General features: G+C 40.7%; 1 protein-coding gene across 2 annotated transcripts in view; it reads left to right on the top strand.

Annotated features, from left to right (window-relative positions):
- Positions 1 to 7,877: 7,877 nt before the first annotated feature.
- The window catches only part of WIF1 (WNT inhibitory factor 1), a 37,404-nt gene continuing 20,827 nt past the window's right edge, over positions 7,878 to 24,454 (top strand). The window contains exons 1-2 of one of the 2 annotated variants that reach the window (XM_072922763.1): positions 7,878 to 8,094; positions 8,191 to 8,330. In XM_072922763.1, the coding sequence (XP_072778864.1) occupies positions 7,959 to 8,094; positions 8,191 to 8,330 (276 nt within the window). In that variant the 5' untranslated portion in view covers positions 7,878 to 7,958. The remainder of the gene's footprint in view (positions 8,095 to 8,190; positions 8,331 to 24,454) is intronic. The other variant, XM_002188504.7, reaches the window with a different exon arrangement.

Here is a 24,454-nt window from a genome sequence, read left to right as displayed (position 1 = left end):
ATTTCTTCCCTGAGCACTTGGGATTACAGCCCTTGGCATTCAGCTCCTCAATTCCTTTACCAGCTCAGGGTGAAACTTCAGCAGCTGCTGCACAGTTGTTTCAGGAAGATGGGGGACTTTAGGATGCATAATGAGACAGAAATTCTGGACCTGTTAGGTCAATGGCAGTTTTGTCACTGCCTTTATTTAGGCTAGAACGGCATCCTGCTTGCCTGACTCACGTTCTACCAAAACCATGAACTGAGTATCGGGGTCTGTGCCCTGCCCATCCTTGCTCTTTTGTTTCCTTGCCTGTTCCAGCACACGGGATGTTTGAACCCCTTTCTTTAGGACAGTTCAAAGTATTTTATAATTTCTCATACCTGCTCAGGGTAGTGTGCAAAGGCAGGAGGAGAACATAGTTGAATGGCTGTGCTTCAAAAATTACATTATTTTTGGATTATTTTGTTCTCCCATTCAGTTTAATGCCAGAGAGGAACATATGGCTCAAAGTGATTATTTTCCACTTTACAATTCACGTATTCTTTATCATATGTAAGGCATTATTTCATGTTATGGCATATATAATCTCTCCCATGTCTATTCTTCCTTACGACAGAATGGACAATATACATTTTGTCTTTCTGCTCCTGAGGCACTGTCACTCTGATGGTCTTTTTGGACACTGACTATGGCTTTCCAAGAATATTCCCAAGGGATTTTGAGATGCTTTTTTATTGTTATTTATGTGATAAATTGTAACGTTGTCTTTAGTTTTAACCTTGATTCTGAAAGTGCCTTTCTTGCTAGGCAAGTAATAGGCCACTAGATCAGTTATCGAAGTAGCTTGTGTGATCCTATAGTCACAGAATTTGAGCTTTTAATCTCCAGTGTATAACAAAAGCACCAAAGGCTTTGTGGGCAGCCACATTCAGCAACAAATCATACTGCTGTCATGCATTTCATTAGTTTTCAGTGAGTAATATTTACACAATCTGCCTATTATGTCCTCCAATAGATGGTGACAATAAACCCACTGGAGCTGATTCTGCAGCTAAGTAAATTTGATAAAAGAGATTGCTTGGTACAATATTAAAAAATTGTAAAGGATTATTTGCTTAGATCTGTTGCCTATGTTCTCTGAAATTTCTAAGGAAGAAACTTAATTTAATCCGCTTTTCTCTCCTTCCATTTTATTTTTTACTTCACTAAATTGTCTTTCTCTCAACCCAGTGAGATGCTGGACCCACAGCCTTAGGGTCCTAAGGCTGCCTTTTCTGGGTAATGCTACATCCTCACTCAAGCAACTCAGGGCAAAATAATTCGGTGAGTCTGCAGTGTTCTCTTCATTCACTAAAAATTACTAAAGAAGTTCCATGAAGGTAAACAATAGAAGAAAACTCATAGAAATAGTTTCGTATATGCATACTTCAGTACAAAGTTTTCATTTTAATTATTTCTGAGACTATTTTACTACTAAATGCTTCAATGTAAACTTGACTAAATTAATTTTTAAATCCAATTGCAAGTCTTATAAATAGGAAAGGTACAATGAATCATGTTAATACGAATGTAAATATTTAGTATATTTTCCAGTGTTTTAAGGACATAAAATTTGCAAATATATTTTTCAATGAAAAATTCAACAATCAAGATTCAAGATAATGGAAACAATTAAAAATATACTTGCATGGAAATTATTTATAGAGAAGCAATAAACAAAAGAAGACTACTTTTCTTTCTTTAAAATTGCTTTAGTCTGATAGTTTAGAAACAAGTATTCACATCTTCCAATTGTACACAAAATTGGTTTCAGAAATGGAACTTGCAACCTGAAACAAAGTTAGAAGTCCTGACAGCAGGACAAAGAGAATCACTAGGTGAGAGAGCTGGGAACTGATGCCTTCAGGATAATATCAATTATTAGTTTGGGGATTAATTAATAAAAATAGTGTGCACTGTTCTTTGGGAAATGGAAAGATAGAAACTTCCACAGATTCAAGAGGGTTTGATCTGCAGCCTCGGAAGAAGCTTGGATTGATGTAAAAATAAAGTAAACAGACATTAAGTAGAAAAATCAAAACCTATGTTTTTATAGTTGTAAGTAAGAATATGTCTTAAGTAAGTAAGAAACTATATTGGGTAAGATGGTGAAGAGTCTATAGTATTGTAACATGATTGGAGAGAGTAAGTTAAAAGTTTAAAAGTTATAGTAGAAGCATATGTGTGTACATGAGTGAGAATCCCATTGGGTGAAAATATCCACAGTGCAGTAGATGTGAGTAAGGATGATAGGTTAAAAAAGCAAAATAACTGTCCATTGAATTAGAAAGTTATACACTGTCTTGCAACAAAGACCTTGTGACTACTTTGTGCTATGGCCGACTGCCTGCTCCTCTAAAATCTCACAGCCTCTAAAACTGATGTTTATCTGAGCAATAAATCATTCTTAGCCTGACGGTCCCGTCCCTTATTTCAAATGGCAACAATGATATTGTTCCTTTTAAAAATTAAATAATTGAGGTCTGAATTTACTACAGTCTATTAAAGTAATGGAAATTACAATAAAATTAATTATATTAAAACAGTGCAATTTACTAGTGAAGTTTAAAAGGTTAGATCTGCATTTTTAGAAGTTGGGAAATGTCACAAAAGTTTTATGTTAAAAAAAAAGCCAAATCATTGAAAATTCAATTACTCAAGAGCTTTAAAAACCTCTGAGTTAACATAACCAGATTCTGGGATTTTACAGACAAGACCAAAGATCTGATGTCAGCAATGCTGAAATGAAGAACAAAATAGGCGACCAGTTGGGAAAATGAATGAAATAACTTGCCTATATGACAGAAGCAAGGACAAGGATATCTCTCTCAAAGTTCTCTAAGAATTTGATAATTTTTATTTCTGTAAGCTTCCATTTGCTACATTTTTCAGCTTCAGTAAAGAATGGGGCGATGGCTGTAAGAATAATTGTCTTCTTCAGTACCCAACCAGGTTCAAAGCCAGACTAACTTCATGTTCTGCAGTGGATGACCCAGGACTATTGTAGGAAAAGAAATAAAAGAGATAATGAACCGTATCATAAGTGATATAAAATAGAAAACTTTTGCCTCTATAGTAGTGTGTGTTGTTACAACCATCAGTATTGTTTTGACATAGTTTCTAAATCTAGAATAAATAGTATGTTCTAAATCAAATAATTGGAATGTTATATTCAGAATAATTGAAGGGGGAGTCTTTAATTTCCCATTTGAAATTTCAGAAACTTCCATTTATTCCAATTTCAGTAAAACTGATTTTTCCTAATAAAACCTGATTTTTAAAATAAAACTAGCTCTATGGGTTTTCTTCTGACAGCTCTTAATGACAGTTGCTTTGGCTTAAGCAGGAAGAATTTTAAAGGATCTAATTCCCAATACATAAGCTTTGGGTCTGCAGAGACTGGCAGGAATTTTATTATTCACTTCAGTGAATAAATGCAGTGAAGGCTGAGCACTTCTGAAAAAAATCTTGCTGCAATTTGGCATCTTCTTGTTTATTTAAATTGTGCAGGTGTTAGTTATTGTCTACCAGTGTTCACCAATAAAATATTTATTTGCTATTTCTGTATACCTGAGGTGAAGTGTCACAGTGGGAGGTGTTCAGAGTGCTGCAACCTTCCCGAAGAAGTGCCTTGAAAAAACACCTTGGTGGCACAGGCATGTTTGTGCTCATGCTGAGTGATTTCAGCTCTTCTGTGATCTGCGCAAAGCAGAAGGAGAGACGGGGTCTTCGTGTGGGGTTCCAAGGAGAGGTTTACTGAGCTTATAATATATAGTATAATATATATATATATATATATATATATATATATATATATATAAAAGTTACCGTTGCTTTTTGGGCTGATGTCTGTTGAGTCAATTAAAATCTGCTGGGCAGGCGGTCAGACCATTGACAGGCCTCCAGTACTCTGGCACTTCTTCAGCCTCTTCAGTCTTCTGAGGGTCTTGGTCACCCTTCGGGTAGCCCCCATTAAAATGTGAGGGGTACTCCACAGGGAAGTGGCAAACTCAAAAGTGGCTTAAGTCCTGCAGCTGATGCTTCAGGAGATGCTTTTTCAGGGACCTCTTTGCAGAGGCCCTATGTTGGGCACCACTTGTCACGGCAGGCAGTTGTCCAGCATGCCGCGACCTTCCTGAAGAAGCGTCTTGAATAAAACACCTCGTGCACAGGCAAGTCTGCACTCACACTGAGTGATTTCAGCTTGTTTCAGCTCATTTTCAGCTCATTTTCAATTGTGATCCAGGCGATGCAAAAGGAGAGACTGGGGTCTTCGTGTGGGGTTCCAAGGAGAGGTTTACTGAGCTTCTTTAATGAAGAGATTCAGGGACAAAGAACTACTCAGGCAGGGGAAGCGGGGGTTTATTTATCGATTTTGCAGAGCAGGGCAGAACATTGAGGCAATGGGATGAGGGCACAGGGCAGAGTGAGGGAGAAGGGCCAATGGGATTGAATTGAAGGGCCATTGAATCTGCATGTCACAGCAAGGCATGCTGGGAGAAGCCTTGTTCCTCACCCTAACAAGGGTGGTTATTGCTTGAGGGATTTTCCCTCCAGGGGAGCATTGTGGATTCTTTCCCTGGTGGCCCATCAACCTCAGCAGTGAAGCAGCATCCATAACCTTTGGAATGAAGATTATTACCTCAGGCCATATTTATGCCCAGTGCTGTTATTACTTATTTCTCCCTCTTTTTGTATTATTCATAGCTGATGATCAAAGGGCATCAGGCTCTGACTTCCATATCCTTCCCTGGATATGTCATCATTCGAACCATCCATTCATTTATTCATTCCAAGGCTGTCATCAGGGGATGCTGTCAGTTACAATGAATGTCAGAGCAGGCCACAAATGCATTATAAATGCATTCTTATGAACGTTAGTGTAACTCGAAGCCACATTCACAACACAGTTCTGTTTTCGTATGTTTTCTATTTCATTAAACAAAGAACCACAAAATATTCGCTTCCTTGAGTATATTCCAAGCTTCTCTCCACAATGCTCTCAACTCACTTAAATGGAGACTATTCTTCCCTGAAATATGTAATGTAATTTAGGAGAGACGTTTTAAAAAGGGATCAAGAACTCTACCAAGCTTATACCTAGATCTCCACATCAAATGCAAGCAGGCAGTATGAACACAAGTTTAGCAGACCTTACCCTCAGTGGTATCATTGTGCTACAAATACTGCAGCAGAGAGAAACTGGAGAGAACAGACCCTGCAGTACAACAGGCCAGTCTCAGCACTAACACAGGATTCACCTAAGCCTTGGCAGGTGCTCGGGGAGAGATACACTACAGAGGTGTCTCTGGGCTTGGATAGTCTGTTGGTACAAACACATACCCATCAAACTGTACTTCAGTCACTAGGTACCAGCTAATTTCTGCAGAAAATAAGCTGATTGCCACTGCATTTTTTTACTCAGCAGTGTTTAAATTGTACTATCACAGTTTTGGAAATTATGTCCCACTGTTACTACTTGGAAATTTGATTGTCTTCCTTTGTTGGATCTTAAGAAAGCCCCTTTATGTGATAAGTAACAATGTAAATCATTGCATTAGAATATTAGAATATTACATACTCTTGCCTATCTGTTTAACCTCTCCCTCTTAGTTTCATTTCAGATATTATCTCTCCCCACTATATTTCTCTTTTGCAGTACAGTTAAAATTTCTTGTGTGCTTTCAAGCTAAGAAGACTCAATCACATTTGCAAGCGAACCTTTCGGAGGTGTGCGGTTATGGCTATTCTCCCGGACATTCAGGCGGTTGCTCCCCGGCAGCCGCGCTGCGGGACGGGGGCCGGGAGCCGCGGCCGGGCCTGCAGCGGCGGCGGCGGCCGGCAGAGGGCGGCCCCGCCCCGCCTGTCGGTCCGCAGCGGGAGCCGCGGCCCGGCGCTGGCGGCGGGCGGGAACGGGACATCCCGGGGCCGCCGCGCACACAGCCCTCCCCAGCCAGACCCGGGGAGCGCAGCGGAGTGCGCGAGAGGAGAGGAAAAAAAAAAGTATTTTACACAAAACAAATGAGAATTGTAGAATCGCAGACCGTCAGAATGGTTTGGGCTGGGAGGAACCTTGAATATCCATCTCGAGTTTCAACTCACCTATGACTAGGTTGTTCAAAGCCCTGTTCATCCTGGTCTCTAACACTTCCAGGAATGGGGTATCCACAACTTCTCTGGGTGACTTGTGCCAGGGTCTCAACTCTCTCATGGTAAAGAATTTCTCTCTGATCTAAACTTACTCACTTTGATTTTGAAGCCATTCTCTACCCACTTTGAGATTGAAGCCATTCCCCTTTGTCATATCACTACAGATCCCTGAAAAAATTCCCTCTCCAGCTATTTTCTAGGCTGCCTCTAGGTACATCTAAGGTCTCTCGGGAACCTTGACCAGGATGAGCAACCCCAACTCTCTCAGCCTGTCTTCATAAGAGAGGCGCTCCAGCCATCTCATCATCTTCATGGCTATGCTCTGGACTCGATCCAACAGGTCTACATCCTTTCTTTGTTGGGGACCTCAGAACTGGATGCAGTGCTCTAAGTGGGATCTCAAAAGAGCAGAGTAGGAGGAGAGAATCTCTCCCTCGACCTGCTTGTCACACTACTAAATAACCAAAAAATAGCAAATAATCACCCCTATTCAACAAGCATCTAGATATGAGGCATTTCTGTTAGAGTACGTACACTGATTGCAGTTTTTGGAACCTAAGACTTTTTCATCTGGCCAAGTTACTAGGAAATGCCACTAAATTACATCTGCCTAGAAAAGAAAGACCAACTCCATGTTGCTGTCCATTACATAGAGAATTCCAGTCCTGGCAGTAGTACTGAGGTAACTTCAGCAGTCACACTAACAGGATGAGATGGAGTGCCAGCAGCATCTAAAGCAGAGGGAGAAAATACCCTCCAACTCCTTCCAGAGCATTACAGACAGAAACTTGGGGGTTTTACTCAAACTGTATCTATCCTGCTAAGTTTTGGCTTTTTGGGTCTATTTTTTTTAAAGGCTTTCCTTTTTCTAATGGAAAAATCCAGAAAATATAGAAACAAGTTTTTGTTTGTTTTTTTGGTTTTTTTTTAATTTTTATTCCTTTAGAAGGGGTGTTTCTGTTTAAATACTTTTTTTAATAGAAATTTTTTTCAAGCTTTACTAAGTTTCTATATTGAGCCAGTTCTAGTTTCTGGGTAAATGGCAACATTTCAGTGTTTTTTCAGTCCCAGTGTTCTCAACAACTTCGGACAAAAGCCAGGTGAAAGTTTTTTCTTCCTTTAACACGTTGCCTCATTTTCTGCGTCGTTCTCTGGTGCTGGGAAGCGTGTCCCTGTCCCACTGCCCGGATGATGGCTCGCTTTAGGGCCTGACCTGTCCGGCTTCGCGGGTCCCCGCTGAAGCCGCCTCACCGCACCCACCTGCCGCTTGGGTGATGCTCCCCCCGTCTCTGACTCAAACCACACGTGTGCCGGCGTGGGGGGGCGGCTACGCACGAACTTCGATTCTTCACGCAGACACGAGTGTCTCCAGCGACTCGCTTGTGACTGTGGTGGTGCCACCTTGACGGCCGGAGTGCCGGGATGCCCCTGCGGGGAGCGTGAACACAGGGAGGGCGGCGGGACGCGCGGCAGGACAGCGACCCTGCCGTGTCACGGGTCCCCTGTGACAGAACGGGTGTGGGTCAGGGTCCCGGCACTCGGCTCCGCTCTTGCGGCAGTGGGCGGCCGCCCGCAGCCCCGGGCTCCGAGCGCTGACCGCCCTCCGCGGCGGGGGAAGGACCGTGCGAGCGCTCCCGGCCTCCCGCGGCGCCGCCCGCCGCCCTCCCCGTGCCCGCCCCGCCGCTGCCGCCGCCCCGCCGGGGCCGTCCCGCGGCAGAGGGAGGGCGGGCGCGGCCGCGGCGGCAGCGGCAGCGGAGCGGCGAGCCCCGGGCGGGCGGTGCGGGAGCATGGCCCCGGCGGGGCGGCTGTGCTGTGCCGCGCTGCTCTGCGGTGCCCTCAGCCTCTGCAGCCTGCGCGCCGCGCCGCGCCAGCCCGACACCCTCTACTTGTGGATCGACGCCCAGCAAGCGCGGGTGCTCATCGGTAAGTGCGGCCGCTGCCCCGAGCGGCGGGCGGGAGCCCGGAGCCGAGCCCGACCCGGCAGGGCTGCCGCACATCGCGCCCCTCTGCCTTCCGCAGGCTTCGAGGAGGATATTCTGATCGTGTCCGAGGGGAAGATGGCCCCGTTCACTCACGACTTTAGGAAAGCCCAGCAGAGGATGCCCGCCATCCCCGTCGGCATCCACGCCATGAACTTCACTTGGCAGGCAACGGGACGGGTAGGTGCCGGGATGGGGCTGCGGGAAGGGGCGGGGGAGGCTCTGTAAACCCAGGAGGCAGGTGTTTGGCCTTGGAATAGTTGAGGAAACCCTCTCTGAGGCGTGCTGGGGTAGTCCTGGGTGCGGGAGTTCGAGGCGCGGGCGGGGGGGCTCGGGGAGCAGGGAGGAAGGCGTTGGGATGGCTGGGAAAGCGCCTTGGGAAAGAGCTGTAAGGTGCGGGGGAGCGCCGGGCGGCTCGGGCGCCGGAGAACCCGCAATCTGCTGAGGCGTGAGACAGAACTCTCCAGGAACACCCCAGTCGCCTGTCCTTGCCTTAAAATTTTGTACCAGTCGGCAGTTCCGTGAATGCAGTTTTCTTTTGAATTTCTTTAGCTTATGGACATATGCTATAGGCTCTTCATTGATCTCTATGTACTAAATGTGCAGGCTTAATTTGTAGTTCTACTCAATAACAATTCTCTTCTGCAGACTTAATTTTACCAAGCTAAATTGCAAAACCACATAAATCTGCAGGTTATTGAATTCTGTTGGATTCTTTTGTTAAAAATATGAGAATCTGTGACATTTTTGTGAATAAATGTATGATTTGACACACTGACAACATATGTTAAATTTGCAAAAAGATGAAACTTGTTAGTGTACATTATCATGGATACAGAAAAAACATGGTGACATAAAATCCTGGATAAAATTGTTTCATTTTTACAATGCTGGACATTGACTTTATACAACAAAGAATTTGGTAGAGATGAAATAATATTTCCATTTAAATTGTGAAGGTTGATTGTTCAATTCAGCTAATTGCAGTTTCACAAATTTGGTTGTGGCTTTGGTTGTTTGAAAATATCTACAGGAATTGTTTGGCCTCAAGGTGTTGGCTGACACCCTTGCGATTTTTGCTGTTCTCACAAAGCCTGTGGGTTTAGGAAGTGCTTGGCCCTTTCCTCCAGAGAGCAAGGTGTATGTGGAGAGACAAAACGTACTCACAAAAGCTGACTTGCTCTAGGTCTTTGGCGTTCCCATCAAGCTTTACAGAGAAAGCAACTTTGTACGCCAAGGGCTGGCATTTAAATACCTAGAAAGAATTAGTGTCTTTTGTGACTGTATTTTCTGTTCCATTTCTCTGCCAGCTTCAGTTGCTGTTGATGATAAAACTAGCTCATTTTTGAATGGTTGATCAAGATGTTAGACTGAATATTGTCCTTCTTGTGTTCTCCTTCCTTTGACACCTACCTTTGCTGCCTCGGTAGGTCATTAGGTGAAGGTGGTTCCCACATTGATTTCAGTGAGAAGAGTCACAGGCTTAAAGACAGTATAGGAAGATGTTCTACCTGATGCCACTTGCAGGACAAAATCCTTTCTGAGAAGATGCAAAGGTGTTTAACCCATTAGTCCTCCTATTTTCTGAATTGCTGAATTCCTCTTAGACAAAGCATAATTAGTAAGTGAAATACCTAAATGGTTAAAAAAGTTCTGTGTTTCTCCAGAATCTCCAATATTTTATGAGGGGAAGAAATGAGTACATTTTTACTTTTCTCCAGTGTGCTATTTTGGTTTTAAGTATACATGTTCTTAGAAGTTTCTATTAACACATCCAGGGAAGTGCTAAAAATTTGCTACCTTTATTCCATACTTTTCTGGGAATTTCCTAAGTCAGGGAAGGGAGGAGGAGAGGAAAAGAAGAGAAAGGGGAAAGAGAAGTAAGAAAGGAAGAAGGAAAAGAAATGGGAACTCGTACTTTTTGAAAGAAGAAAGACATTTGATATGCTGAAGTGCTAGACTGCTTTCTGCAAAATAGCTGTTAATTAGCATACTGTTGCCTCATGTTTGGTAAAACTGAACAAATTCTTCAGTGAGTGTTGTGCCTTATAAACCTCTTGACCCTGTATCCTAGCTGAAATTTGAAGATGTTTCTCTGGGACTCCAAGGTTTGGGAGCTTTCAGTAGTATATGCCTCACCTCCAGGAACAGCTAGACCTTGTTTTGGTCTACAGATATAAGGCTTCTCCTGAGTAGGTGCAGGAGATCCTGTCTATGGCATTAAATGGTCCTGATATGAATGAAATGGGGGAGTGAGAGAGCAGCTGAGTAGGTGTCTGGCAGCCAGACAAGGTCAGCCCACTACACCTGGAATCCCCAACAGGGCATCTTAGCATGTATAAATATCCAGCGGGCAGATGCCATCCACCTGCTCCTGGGATAAATGATGATCCAAGCTTGATGTGAGTAAATAGTATAACCCAGGGAGTGCCAGTGCTTCTCAGTCCTGCATGGATGAATATTCTAACTCAAAAATGTCTTGTTGAAAGGCACAATTTAAGGACTAGATGGCATCTGTATTCTGTGTAAATAGAAGTGATTGAAACTCACTACATTTAGGTGTTACACTTCTGATACAGTGGCCTTTGTGTCCTGAATACATTTTATGTGAAAAAGATTTTGTTTGATAAGCAAACAAAATAATTTTCATTAGAAAGCATTAACCAAAGAAAAACATTAGTTGCTTTTAATTCCTAGTCCATTAATTCTAATTAATTATTAGGAAATATAAGGAAAACCCAAAATCTAAGGGTCTGAGGGTGCTGAATGTATAGGTTTTTGCTAGTGAAATCAGGATGAGCCAGACAAGAATGTTAAAGTACTGCAAAATGGGATTGTCATGTTTTTATGCACTTTATGCTTCTACCTATAAATTAAAGCATAACATTACAGATACTATATTCTCTTTAGAAATGTAATCTACATAAATTGACAGTTACAAATTTCTTTGAATTGAAAGGTTTAAAAAAGCAAAAATCAGTGATAAAATGTAGTAAATAGTATGCATTCATGTAACCACTAGAGCTCACTGGTGTGCTTCTTGCTCTTCTTCTGGATGTTTTTTCCAAAAGAAAATATAATGGCTTTTAGGGGTCTTGTCCTCTGTGGAAGATTGAGGCTTCCTAGCGAGACCCTAACACAGTGATTAACTCTGCAACACGTTTTACTGTGTCCAATAGTGGAAGTTACCAAAGATTTCAGTGATAACATAATCTCTACAGCATTTAGGAATTTACGACAAGTATTTAATCTCCAAATCCACAAAACCTAGCATGTATTCCCACTTTCAGTGGGAATTCTCACAGCTGTAAAATTAAGTTCACATCTAGGGCAGTATTGGTGGAAGAGAACCATGTTAAAAAAAAAGCTGATTATTTCCCAGACAGCAAGTGCTCAGTGACAGAGCAGCAGCCTGGTTGATAGAATAGACAGGAGGTGAAAAAAAGAAATTTAAAAGCAAGTTGTAATTTTTGTTGTGTTGCATTCTCTGGTTTGATCCACAGAAACAGTCAATCTGGGCCACAGCCTGCCCAGGCTGTTTTCTTCCTTTCAGATATGGAAGAAGTAGTTGTGATCAGATGAATTATTGTAGTGGCTTAATTCCCTCTCCACACTGTTATGAGTACCCCATAGTTCCTCTCCTGGTGCATGGTTGAATGCATGACATCTGAAATAAGTCTCAAAGAGTTATTGATAGCCTTGAGTAAATCAAAAAGATGCCCACCTCTGAGAAACAGGGAATGTATGTCTTCAGTGCATTTTCTAGCATCATTTCTATATTGTAAAGTGAAGATCAGGAATGCTGTATAGTTAACGGCTCCTGGAGGCCAATTCTGATCTCAGCAATGTGACCATCAGCCCTGAATATCTCAGCTGAATTGTCTGAAATTGTCTTATATTGCTGAGATGTGGCCTGACCATAAATATAAAATAGAATATCCAGCTATGCCATGAGAGGATTTGTTTCCTTGCTCAGAGGAAAGCTAACAGACCATGGATTTTAAGGCATTAGTGATGCAATAAGGTGCTCCAGTCAAACATGGCTATTTCCCTGACAAACTGAAAGAAACCATAAAGTATTGAATTTCAAAACCTAATTCTTCAAACGAAATTTTTCTTCAAAGAAACTACTGGTTTTTTGGTAATTATCTTATTCATAACCAGTCATTACAGTGACGCTTTTCAGTTTAAAAAATGTCTAATATGCAAAATTTAGGAGACTTTTTCCAATAAAAACACGGCTCTTCTCGAAGTTGGGTCAAGGTAATTGCGCAAATTCACACTCTTGTGATTTTCAGTGGTACCTTCACTGCCCTTTCATGTCACCAAATTGGGGAAATACTTTGTTTTCTGAACCTCTGTACCAAAATTTCCATGTGGAATGTGAAGATGTTTACATACTGTGAGCATGATTTTTAGACAAGGGGTTCTCAAATCAAAAGCACAGCTCAAAAGCTTTAATATTTAGATTCTACTCAGCTGTGGTATTTTGCGTCTCAGTGCTGTAGACATGCCACCAGGGATCAAAGTAATCCTGTAGAGATCCCACTTTCTTAGTAAAGCAGGCATGTGCCAGCCATCTGTTCTAACTGCTGATAGAAAACAGCAGTAAAGTTTCTCAAAGTTTTGCCAAGAAGAAAAGGGGGGATTTATTGCTCAGCACAGATGAGTTACAAGGCACCTTGTAGTGTAAGCTGCATCTGGTTTCCATAGTAATTTACATGGCATATGTGTAAACCACACAATTATTCTTTTTACACAGCAGTGTAAACCTGTGTTAAATAAAAAGTTCTTCAAGATTTTCATTGTTTTTCATGTCTATAAATAATCCATTTTTAACAAAAAAAGCTAGTCATAAAGCATTTTCAGTACTTTTGCAGCAGTAGCTGCAATGACAATGTAACTGTTGAAAAGCATTAGAACTAACAAGGACACCCCAAGCTTTAAGATTTTATTTTGTGAAAATGTACGGATTTCACTCCCTGAGTTACTAACAATTTTTCTGAAATAGAAAATCCGGGCTTTCCTCTTGTCTTGCCTTCCTCTGTTTCACTTTCCTATTTGTGTAAGTGAAAATGTTTTCTGGCAACATCACCTCTTTTTGCAGACAGGTATGTTCTTAGTGGTCTAAAGTTAATGCCATCAACAAGTAATGCTGTAGAGAAAGAAATAACAAAAAAGAGAACTAACTGAAAGAATTTTTCATGTATTTAACATCTTCTCTTGCTTTCACACTTTCCAAAGGGGTTTATTTGGGGTAGCCACAACTATTATTGACTTGATTCTAGCCAAGTGGCTTATGTACATACAAAACAAATGTAAGAAATTTGAAACACTCTTCCTAGGGCATGCAGATATGTGAGGAATATGGTGTGCCCCGGAGTTTTCTGATATGTAGTAGATATTTGCATAATGTTGAGCAGAATTTCAAAAGCTGAATACCTTAGCTCAGAACAATGGGTTCCTGATTATTATTTTTAAAGCTTTCAAGAAAATGCATCTCAAAACTTCTTCTGTTTTGCCTTCCTGTGAGTTTACACTTCGCTTGTTAGGGTTTGCTCTTCTTTTATTTGCCTTTTTCTGTACAATTTCCATAATCTGAAAGATTCCACTTTACTTGTACTAGTTTCTTTTACCATGTTGTATTTTTTTTTTGTTTTGCTGGGAGGTTTTTGTTTGCTTGTTTGTTTTTTGACAGTTTATTTGTGACCAAGGTCTTCACTGCATCGAACTGTAGCCCAGACACGGTGGAAATGTAATACCCACCTTGACTGGCTGGCAGGGCTGTGCCTGGAGCAGCCTAGGTCTTCAGCACAGCCTCCCACCACACTCCAGCTGAAGAAGTGAGGAAGTGGCACTTAGATAAGCAAGGGGCATTGCTCCAGCTGGAGAGCAATTGCTAGTGGTCCACCTCAGAGGTCAGTCCTGGGTCTCATGCTCACTGTGAAGCAGCAACCCAAAATTTACCTCAAAAAAAGTAATATAAATAAAGCAAAGACACTGATACTGTTGTACAGAGGCATTAGGAGGCTTTACCCAGCTATCATACCTGAAGTCCACAGTATGTAATGTTCACAGCCACTTAGCAATGGCTTTCAAAGGTTTGGGGTGGATTTTTTTTTTTTCCCCAGTCATACAACAAGAAAAACCCTGGGATTTTTTTTGCATCCAGAATAAAAGTTTGCTTTGTTTTCCAACCAGCTGGTGGAGTACATCTTTTTTTCAGCCATGCAAGGAAAAATGGGCAATTACCTTTGAGATGCTTTAGCACTTGCTGTCATCAGTGCTAAATACTTCAATAAATAACTTGAAGACCAAACACTGCTTTCAGAGCTGGTTCCCACAAATCCTCTGAAGTTGCCTGTTTGCCTGGATAAAAAGCTAGGTAAACCCAGCTGATCCTAAAGGATATAAATATGCCTGGCATCAAACCAGCCTGGCAATCTGGCAATCTCCCAGCCTCAGGTTTTGGCTCATCACTAGGCAAAATAAACTCCCCAAACAGCAGCCCACTAGTGAGAAGATCTGTCACTGGCTCTGAACACTGAAGAACAGAAACAAGCAACAAGAGCCAGAGAGCCAGCCTTTGCAATAACAGCTGCCCAGAGAAGCAGAGGGCAGTCTCTTGACCATCCTGACCATCAGAGAACAAAGCTTTCAGTAGTGTGATTATGAACCTGATTTTTCTCAGAACACATGGAAAACATGGACAAATTGCTGCTTGTTGATGTGCAGAAGTTAAGCTCTCCCTGCAACATTTTCTGCTTGCCCTCAACTTGCAAATGTGTGAATATTCATACAGGCAATTGAAATCTGAGACTTAAAACCTCACAGGCAAATAATCAAGTCCACTGAACACCTTCAGTAAGGAGTACAAGTACCAACTTAAACCTGTTTCTTTTAAACAGCAGCTAACACTGGTCTCATTTTGCCAAGTTTGAGCCTTAGCCAGTTCTCTTTCTTTCCAAGGTTTTGGGAAATAAATTGAGCTGTTGAAACAGAGTCTATTTGAGTAACCAGGTTGAAACAAATTTATTTTCCCCTTGTGAAGCCACTCATACATAAAGTTTCTGCAAGCAGCTATGTGGCAGCAATATTCCTTGCAGAGGCTGTCAAGGAGAACAGGCAGGTTGTACAGCAGAGCACACTGTCAGAGAGGAAGAGGCAAAATACAGTTATCTGGGTCTGTAATCATGAGCAACAGATGGTATGCATAGACATATTAAGAGCTGAGAATTAATTTGCCAGCAGAGCATGTTGGCAGTTACCTTGATTGATTTTCTTTTTTTTTTTTTTTGTGCTGGCTTTTTTACCTCCTTCCTTCCAGTTTTGCACAGGAACCTCTATTTATATTGCATAGGCTTGATCTGATTTCTGTATTGTCAAGGGAGAGTAGCTGAAAGCTTGTAACCCAACATGTTGATTCCCTCTGGTCAGACCTGTGATGTGTTGTTATTAGATACAAGGTGGAGCAGCTTATACTGATCCTTAAGGGCAAAGTCTCTACCTTATCCTGTCCACTGATGGTGTTCACATTTGAATTGTATCAGTGTGAATATCCTGCTTGGTTAATAGTCAGTTTTTAGTTGTCTTGCCAAATATTCACAGTAAACTTCATAATTTTTATAGTATCATGATGCCACTGTAACTTTCATTCTATGATTCTATGAATCACATGACACTAGAATTAGATGTAAAACATTTTGACATGCATATCGTATTTATATAATACCTTTATTCATCCAAAAGTAAGGGCTTTCTCATCCTGTAAAATACAATTGAACAGTATACATTTATTAAATTATGTTAATTAGGAAATGCTTTAAAGGACAAGTAATCTGAGAGTTTCCAAGCAGGAGGAAGGGTGACCTGGCGGTATAAAACTCACAATCTCTGCAAATTCTTGTAGAATCTCTTGGTTTTCAGCCTCTTCCCAAACCCAACTACAACAGAAACTTCCGTCTCTAGGTTTATATATGTATTCCTGTCCCTGATTGAAAAGACTGAAGTAAGTGCAGTGAGGTCTTTCCTGCTTCCTGATTTAGAGCTGGTGATGGATCATTCTGAGGTTCTTCAGCCATTTCTGTACCCTGTAGTGCTGTAGAGAGCAGACCTGACTGCTCAACAAGGTTTGTGGTGTAGGACATAGTTTTTTTTTTTTTTTCCTGAAAGAATTGTGGACCCCATTCAGCCCAGTGCTACTCACTCCAATTATCAATAAAGGCTGGTTTGGGGTATTTGGAGAATCTCCAGCAGCCTATGACTCCAGCAGAAATTAGGGATTGTCAACATACCTAGAATATACTGAGTAGCAAAAAGAACAATTTGGTCCCAGTCTGCAAGAGCAGACCATATTTAACATAGATATTCATCAAGGAAGAAATTCCATTTCTGACCTTAGCAAAACTCTTGAGTCCCAAATGGGACAGTTGTCTTATAGCAAAGTGCAGACTTTTGCTGTCATTAGACTCCTGCTTGTTTTTCATCACAGGTAAAATTTGGGCCTGAGGAGGTCCACACATTGATTTCCAAGACTGCTGTTCCTCTTGCATTTTCTCTAATAAAAATGGGGTTAGGGTCTCTTCTGGGGAACTTTCAGCTGCTGGCCCTCCCTGTCAGTATTTAGACTGACACAAGATAGGTCGTGTTATCCAGAATTTAAAAAAACACAACAGAAGGATGCAGCTTTCCTAAAATAAACTTCCTGCCTTTCTTAATGGGACTTATTCCTGCAAGTGAGTTTAAAAGGTTTATTTGGAAGCTCAGCTTGGCCCTGTGTCATCAGCAGAGTCCAGGCCTTGGGAAGATGCCTATGCTGCAGATAGACCCCACCTGCACCCATGGAGGGAAAGAAAGATGGCTCAAGACAGCAGGTAAACCAGATTCTAGCAGGTCTGAACTTTCTTCTGCAAGCACTGGTCTCCGTCATTTGAGTGTACAGGAAGTCAAGGATGAGGTGGTTTTAAACAAGATACTTCATTTAAATGCTGGGAAGTCTGCTGGACCTTAGCTCAAAAGGATGGACCTGTGAGGCTGGTACTGTAACCCAGGGATGAAGTTGTGCCGACCTTGCCTATGGAAATCCTGCCTAAAGAAAAGGTGTTTGTAGAACCTGTTCAGTTTCCCATCAGAAACTGGAGATAGGATTATTCTTCCTTACTTTACTCTGAAGAGAAGTCCATCTTGCTTTGAATAATTCAGGATATAGTTATGGAGGACAGAACTATGTGGCGGCCTGTACAGTATATGGAAATATGACAGCAATATACATCCCCCTAGCAGAGTCTTCATTCAGTAGAAAAATCAGTGTGATTTCAGGTACAACAGCAAACACACAAGTTCCTTTTAAGATACACTTAGAAAGCTCTTAGTAGTGAATTTAATTATCCTTTCACAGTAGTATCTAGAATTTGCTTTGATCAATTATAGCCTGTGAAGTAAGAAAATAATTATTCTCAATTTTCTCTTAAAATGTATTTGAAAATCCATGCAATAGGTATTAAAGGACAGCAGTGTTAAGAAAATCTTTCCTAATGACTAGTCAGGATGGAGTTGAATTTTTGCAACTTTTTGAATTTTAAACACCCGGCTTCCTGTAAAATAAGGCTGAAGACCAGAATCTGCTGAGCAATAAACAGAAACACACAGTCAGAGGTGCTGCAAGCTTTCTGTCACATGGGTACACAAAAGTGGAGGCATCCCTCTTTAAAACCCTTTAAAGGCTCCAGTCTGACAGAAGATGCTGTGAGATTTCATAACTTTTGAGAAAGTTCGCTGCTTACATTTTGAAGAGAGATGTTTATATTTATTATACAGGAGTGCCAGTTAAAGCCAAGATAGAAACACATGGACTCAATAAAGGCCAATTATGTGACCTTTGCTGTTTGCCACGCTTTAAACTTGTGTAAGTAATTGATTACACTTTCATGAGATCATAATCAGAAGGTTGTTCTTTGGTAATGGTGTGCTAGAGGAGCTTTATCCTCAACTTCAAAGCTATTCTGGGAGGCTTAAGAACAAAGGGTTGGAAGTTTGAAGCGTGGCCAGAATGAATCTGTATGCATTATCCATGTTTACCACCATTCAAGAGGTGGATTAGCTTATTCTTTGTCTGTGAGCTTTCCCTCATTACATCAGATGAGCCACCATCTCTAAGGTTTACATATTTGCTCTTAGAACTATTCTGCTTAACTAAATATAGTGTCTGTTCAGATCCCCATCATAATTAACCTGAATACTTGTTAGTACGATCACTTCCCTAATTGTGAAGATTTTATTGAAATTATTTTACATTCCCTGTGAAGAATTTTCAGGGTAAATATTAATTATCAATAAATCTATCCAAAGCCTGAAACTGTAAACAAACTATAATCTAAAAATGCCCACTCAGGATCAGCTAACCAAGCTATTCACTTACTTTTCAAACTGTGAGGGGGAGAACCCTCTGGGTTTTTCTCAGTGTAGATAGAGCCACATGGAAGTGTTGCAGGTGGCAGTGGCAGACCTGCAAAGACTTGTTTTCTTAGGAAGTAACCTGATTAGACAGTGTTGTGTATTTTTTCCTCTAAGAACAGTAATAACTTTCTCCTTTTTTATTTGCTTTGGGAGATGGGTATTTTGAACGTCTGTGATCATGAAATGTCCACCAGAGAGAGCACTAATCTTTTTCTGGGTGAACAAAGAATGAATTAGCCCTTGCTATGCTGGAACAAGAATTAACTCTTCAGGAGAATAGCCTTTATCAATTTTTCAGAGCAATATGTTTTGTTGCAGATTTGAAGATAGCAAAGGCACGTGTGTGTTTTTAATTTAAATCTGAACTCTTAATGGTATTTCTCTTTTTGGTATACTGTTTGCTTCTCTCCCCTTCCCTAAAGCAGAATTATCTAATTTTCATCTGTAAGACATAAGAGAAAACAGTTTAAAAGAAGCTTGTGCACCAGGCCTAGTTCATGCAGAGAAATATTATTCCTTGCTAGAAATTTTCAAGATATAATTAACCGTTTGTATTTGTCAAAACCATAGTGATTTTGTCTTCTTTTAGCTTAATTATTTTCAAAAGTAACTCTAGTGAAGCTGTACTGAAATGCGCTACAGCAAATATGTTAAACAAAAAAAGGTCTAAATATGGGAAGTTGGGATATTTTGCTTTTGCTTTTGTTTCCAAACAAAGCAAGATAGAGGAGAGAGAAACTCCCAGACTTTCGTCATTGAGGAGCTGTAAATTTGTTGTGACTGTTTTAAGAAAATCATGCCTGGTGCATGCCTTTGTGTCTGCGTGCTTGTGCTTAACCTGGAGGTCGCTGTGCATCTATTTGCACAAGTGCTGCTGCCTAAGGCTCCAGCCTGGTGGAACAGCCCCACTGGCCCCACTGCAGGTACCTGCTGCACCGAGGGCTGCCTCTGATCTAAACCAAGACCATATTGTCATTAGCAGGCTAATGATGGACAGGAATGGGTACTAGGCTTTTATTTGTACCTCTGTCTCAGGAGCTTGCTTTTTGGGCATGATGATGACTTTCAGAGTTAATGCTCTGCTGGTATACTTGGATTTTCCCTTTTCACCTCTGTTCCTCTCAAATCACAGTCTTTCTAGCAAGCCCTTCAACTTCCAGTCTGAGACTGCTCTCAAATTACTGCTTCAAATTCTAGAGTCCCTCCAGAGCTCAGGGTCTGGTGAGAAAAAATATTTGCTCAAAATGACTGAGTAGGAGTCCTGTTTCCCATGTCTCTTAAAGAGCAGATAACTGCCAGAAACAATGCCAAATACAATCTAAATCTATTGTGTTGTGACCTCTCCATGCTTCTTGACAGTGATTTTTTAATATTACTTATCTTTATACAAATTATTTTCTCATTTGGAGGACAAGCTGATGATTTTGCAAAGATTTCAGACCATCTCCCCAGTGCAAAGCATTTTTGTAAGCCTATAGTGTCACCTTTCAAAGTCTGAGGCTCCTTTTAGAAGCAAATGATAAATGTCACTTTCCCAATTTCATAAATCATTCTGTTGGAGGACCTGATCTGCCATCCACAGCTGGATGCCACAAGAGACATTAAGCACTGGTTAGTCATCTTCCATGGCAAAATCAGAGTTTTATACCATTCTTCTAAAACCATTAAAACCACAAATAGTTATTGTTGAAAGTTTCATGCAGGGATGCACTCTATTGTTAAAAAGTCTTCCCTCTTGTGTATGGATTTTCTTCAATCTGCCACGATTTCCTTAATGTGAAGAAAGCAGGCATAGAAGAGGCTCTACAGATTTGTGAGCACTTCATCACAGCATTGTCTAATTACTAATGTCACATAATGTATTTTTCTTTATGGCTGCCCATTTCTCTGAGTTCTAGTTTGTGTCCCTTTATTTATTTGAAACAAAAAATATCTCTATTCCTCCTTTTGTGTGCATCTCTGTTTTTTTTAACCCTGCTGCTTCTGTCCATTCCCATACCCTTAGCAGCTGATACTGGAAGACAGTCAGATTATCCTGTCTTCTATGTAAACCAATTTCCTCAGAGCTACAGGTTTCAGTATCGTTTCATGTTGTTGAGCATGCCTCCCATTTTAGGGCTACCTCTTGAGGCTGACAGCAAGTTTCTGAGCATTACACTGAGGTGTGAAAAATTGTTTACCCACTCTGTGACAGGACCAATTAATTGGTTCTGTCCCTAGCACAAAAATGGGCAGCCTGTAGGCAGACACTTTATTATCTGTTTGTCTAAGGAAGCCCCATTATGTTGCTCATTACAGCAGTGTCTAGACTGCGCTGCAGTAACAAAATGCTCACATATATGTACATATTCCTACTCTGACCAGACTCCTTCAATAGCCTGGTATGCACAGTATGGATAATCTTTGCTGGAATTCATCTCACTTTGCTTCATGCTTCATCTTGGAACACAGACCAACTTCTCTGACCTAATGCAGTTAATGTCTTGGAGAAGCGATGGTCCATGCTGTAAACACCTAACAAACACATACATTGTCTCACTTCGTGACTTTATGGCATATGCAGCTGTGAGCATCTGCTATGGATAATGCAGGGTAGAATCTTCCAGTGTGTGCATAGCCAGAAATATTCATGGATCTGGGATAAAAATGACCTTCTTTGATGTGTTTCTTTCTTTAAATATAGAAAATTGGCATTAAGATACATTTGTCATTTAATTGATAGCAGAACATTCAACACTGATCTCTTTAAAATAATGAGAAGAAAATATAGTTAATTTCTTACATCGACTTTCAAAGCTAACGTACATTTGCTTCTTAATTAGAAAGGGTGCAGATTTCATTAGGTTATTGAACCATAACATTCAACAGCTCAAGCTACTCTGCTGTGCTTTAGGTACTACAATTCTCTGTCTATCACATAAAATGAAAAAAACATAAAGAGTATTACTGTGAGTTCTTTAATAAAACATGAAAGAAAAAACAGGCAGAAACAACATGGCATCTGAATGATAAGAGAACTTCAGTGCAGTAGATCTTGAGCCAAGGAAGGGAGATCTGTAGGAATTTTAACTGTGTATCATTTAAAACCAAACTGCCGACAGATGTTTTCTACAATACTTGTTAGGGGGCTTCATTATTTTTATAAGCTTTTAAATTCCTCTGATTTATAGAAAACAGCCATTCAAAGTCCATAAAAGTTAATCCCGACCAAGGAATTATTTGCCTAAAGTGAAATTTCCTCTCTCTGCTTTACCTACATGGGGAACTGTTAAAGGGCAGCTGCTTGGGGCTACCCGCTGCCTGAAAGCACCAACTCCCCAGACTGTTCACACAAGGTCTGCAGGGGTCCTTGCCTCAGTTTCTGAGGATCTCAAACAAAGATTTTCCACAAAAACAAAGCATACTTCTCCTCAGGTGCTTCCTGAAGTCAAGTCAAAAGTCCTTTGTCCATGCAAAATGTGCAATTGTCAGTGATCAGCAATTTAATGCAAACTCCATTTTCTTCACCACCTTTGACAAGACTGGTCATCTAAGATTTAGCTTCACTACCAAATTTGGATCTTCACATACCAAAGAGTTTGTAGGCTGGCTTAAAAAACAAAAAAAAACCCCAAAAAAACCCCAAAACAAAACAAAACAAAACAAACCCCAAAACAACAAAAAAAAAAAAAACCAAAGACCCCCAAAACCAAAACAAAACCCCCAAAATCATAAGAGTGCCTTTATAATGGAAAAGGGATTAGAGATAATGGATTTTTTCCATTTATTCCCAACAATATCCAAGCAAACTTTGTTCTCACTACCAAGTCACTCACAATGACCATGTATGGCATAAATTATAGTTGTGACTAGAAAATATTTTAATTCCACAAACCTGTATCTCCAATTAACCATCATCACTAAATTCCACGGTAGGCTGGAGCATGGTAAATATTTGCTGAGAGCATGTTGTTTGCTTTTCACTCATGAGGATTAATGCAAGTTAATCAGCAATCAACTCCAGTTACAGCAGGACAATACTGGAGACTCAATGTAGGGTTAGTGTCAAGACAGATTTTTTCCAAATAGGATTTATGGTAGTCAAATCATTTTTAGATTCACAGATTTGAGGAGTTAAATACTCTGCTTCACTGTGCAGCCTCTATAGACTGAGAATTTTGTATACAACTTTTATGTCAAAATTTAACCAACTCAATCCAGCATACATGATTTGCAAACATACTCTGCAGCACATGACTTTGAAGTTATGCTAGCTGGATCTATCTGAGGTGTTTCAGAGTTTAGATACTAGCATTTCAAGAAGTTCAGTTTCTGTCAACTCAGCAGATGTACAAACCTTTGCAGAGAAATGGTGAGAGCAGTTATCTCTCCCCAGTGCAATATGTGGCTTTCCTTCTGAACAGCCTGTTGCTTGTGCAATGTCTCTTCTCATCTTTTGAACATGCCATCAGAACATACTCCAGCCTCAGGCACTAACCACTGCCTCGCCTCTACCCTGGTTAGAGCAATTACTTCCTTGAGCAGCAGTGAGTATTGTGGCTCATGCAGCAATGGGTCCCTTTTTCCATGGGGAACTTTCTTTTTGTCTTTATCCTAAGGCTCTAGAAAATTTGCTCTAAAGGATGAGATTCCAGTCCTTTTCCTACAAATTGGGAACCTGGCTCACAAGCTGACCTTCTACAACAATGTGTCTGGAATGGAAATACGGTAGTGGAGCTATTTGTTCTAGTTACCAGTTGTTGTTTACTAGAATAGTAAGAACATAATGATTTAATATCCTAGGTCATAACTTATTATGACCTGGTTTAGATACAACTAAACATCAAAGCTAACCAATGAGAAACAGACAGTGGAGCCTTGAATCACTCACTGCACTATTCTATAGATGTGTGGAGACATACAATTATTTTTCTGAACCAAAGTTTTATTTGAAAACAAAAATGTTCACAATCTGACTTTATGGCTTTTTTTTTTTTTTTTTTTCATATTTTGGCATGGTATATTATATTGGAAAAAAAAAAGTCTTTAATTAAAAGCAGCATTTTGAACATTACCCCAGACTTCATTTTTCATCTCTGGTTTTACTGTTTCTCTCCATATCCTGTCTCCTCACACATTCACTCCATGTGTTTAACCCCTACTTAAAACCTTTCATTGTCTCCTGTCCTATTGTTCTGCAAGTCCTCCTCTGAGGTCTCTGTGCCTACACAACACCCTCTGAAGATTGTCCATGTGGAGTGTAGCCCCCATGCCTTCTCCTCTCTGTTATGGCGTCTCCTTATTGTCCCTACCAAGCAAGTGGATGCCAGGGCTGATCAGGAATTTCATAACAACCATTCTACCCAAGTCATGAGTGCTTTTCTGGTGTTATCAGTCTTTCTTGTACTAGGGAGCCAAGATATTACAGGAGAAAAAGGACCTTGTTCTGGCTAAGGACATGGACAGACATCTGCTAGACATAAAGTAGCTATCATTTATCAGCCCAAATTTTGGCTTTAAGCTCTCTTTGCTGCACTGTTTTGTCTAAAAGGTAGGCAGAACACTACTATCTACTGTAAGTGAGCAGATTGAAACACATTTTTGCTAGTGCCTATGCTAAGGTCTCAAGCATTTACCTGAGATCAGCAGATAGAATTACGTGCAATCCCTTGTATTGGTATCTCATGGTAAACGAGATGCTACAATTTAACATAAAAGTTTCATTTCCACTTGCTCTGCACACCAGCAGTTGTGCTACTGACGGTAGTGGAAGCCTCTAGTGACTGGCTAAGGTGCATACATCTCAGGTATATATGTGTGTACAGCCACACTGCAGACACACGATGGCACTTTGCATCAAATGTGAAGAA

Source organism: Taeniopygia guttata, chromosome 1A (genome assembly GCF_048771995.1).
Source record: "Taeniopygia guttata chromosome 1A, bTaeGut7.mat, whole genome shotgun sequence".
Classification (NCBI taxonomy): domain Eukaryota; kingdom Metazoa; phylum Chordata; class Aves; order Passeriformes; family Estrildidae; genus Taeniopygia; species Taeniopygia guttata.
This window is presented reverse-complemented; position numbering and strand designations above follow the sequence as displayed.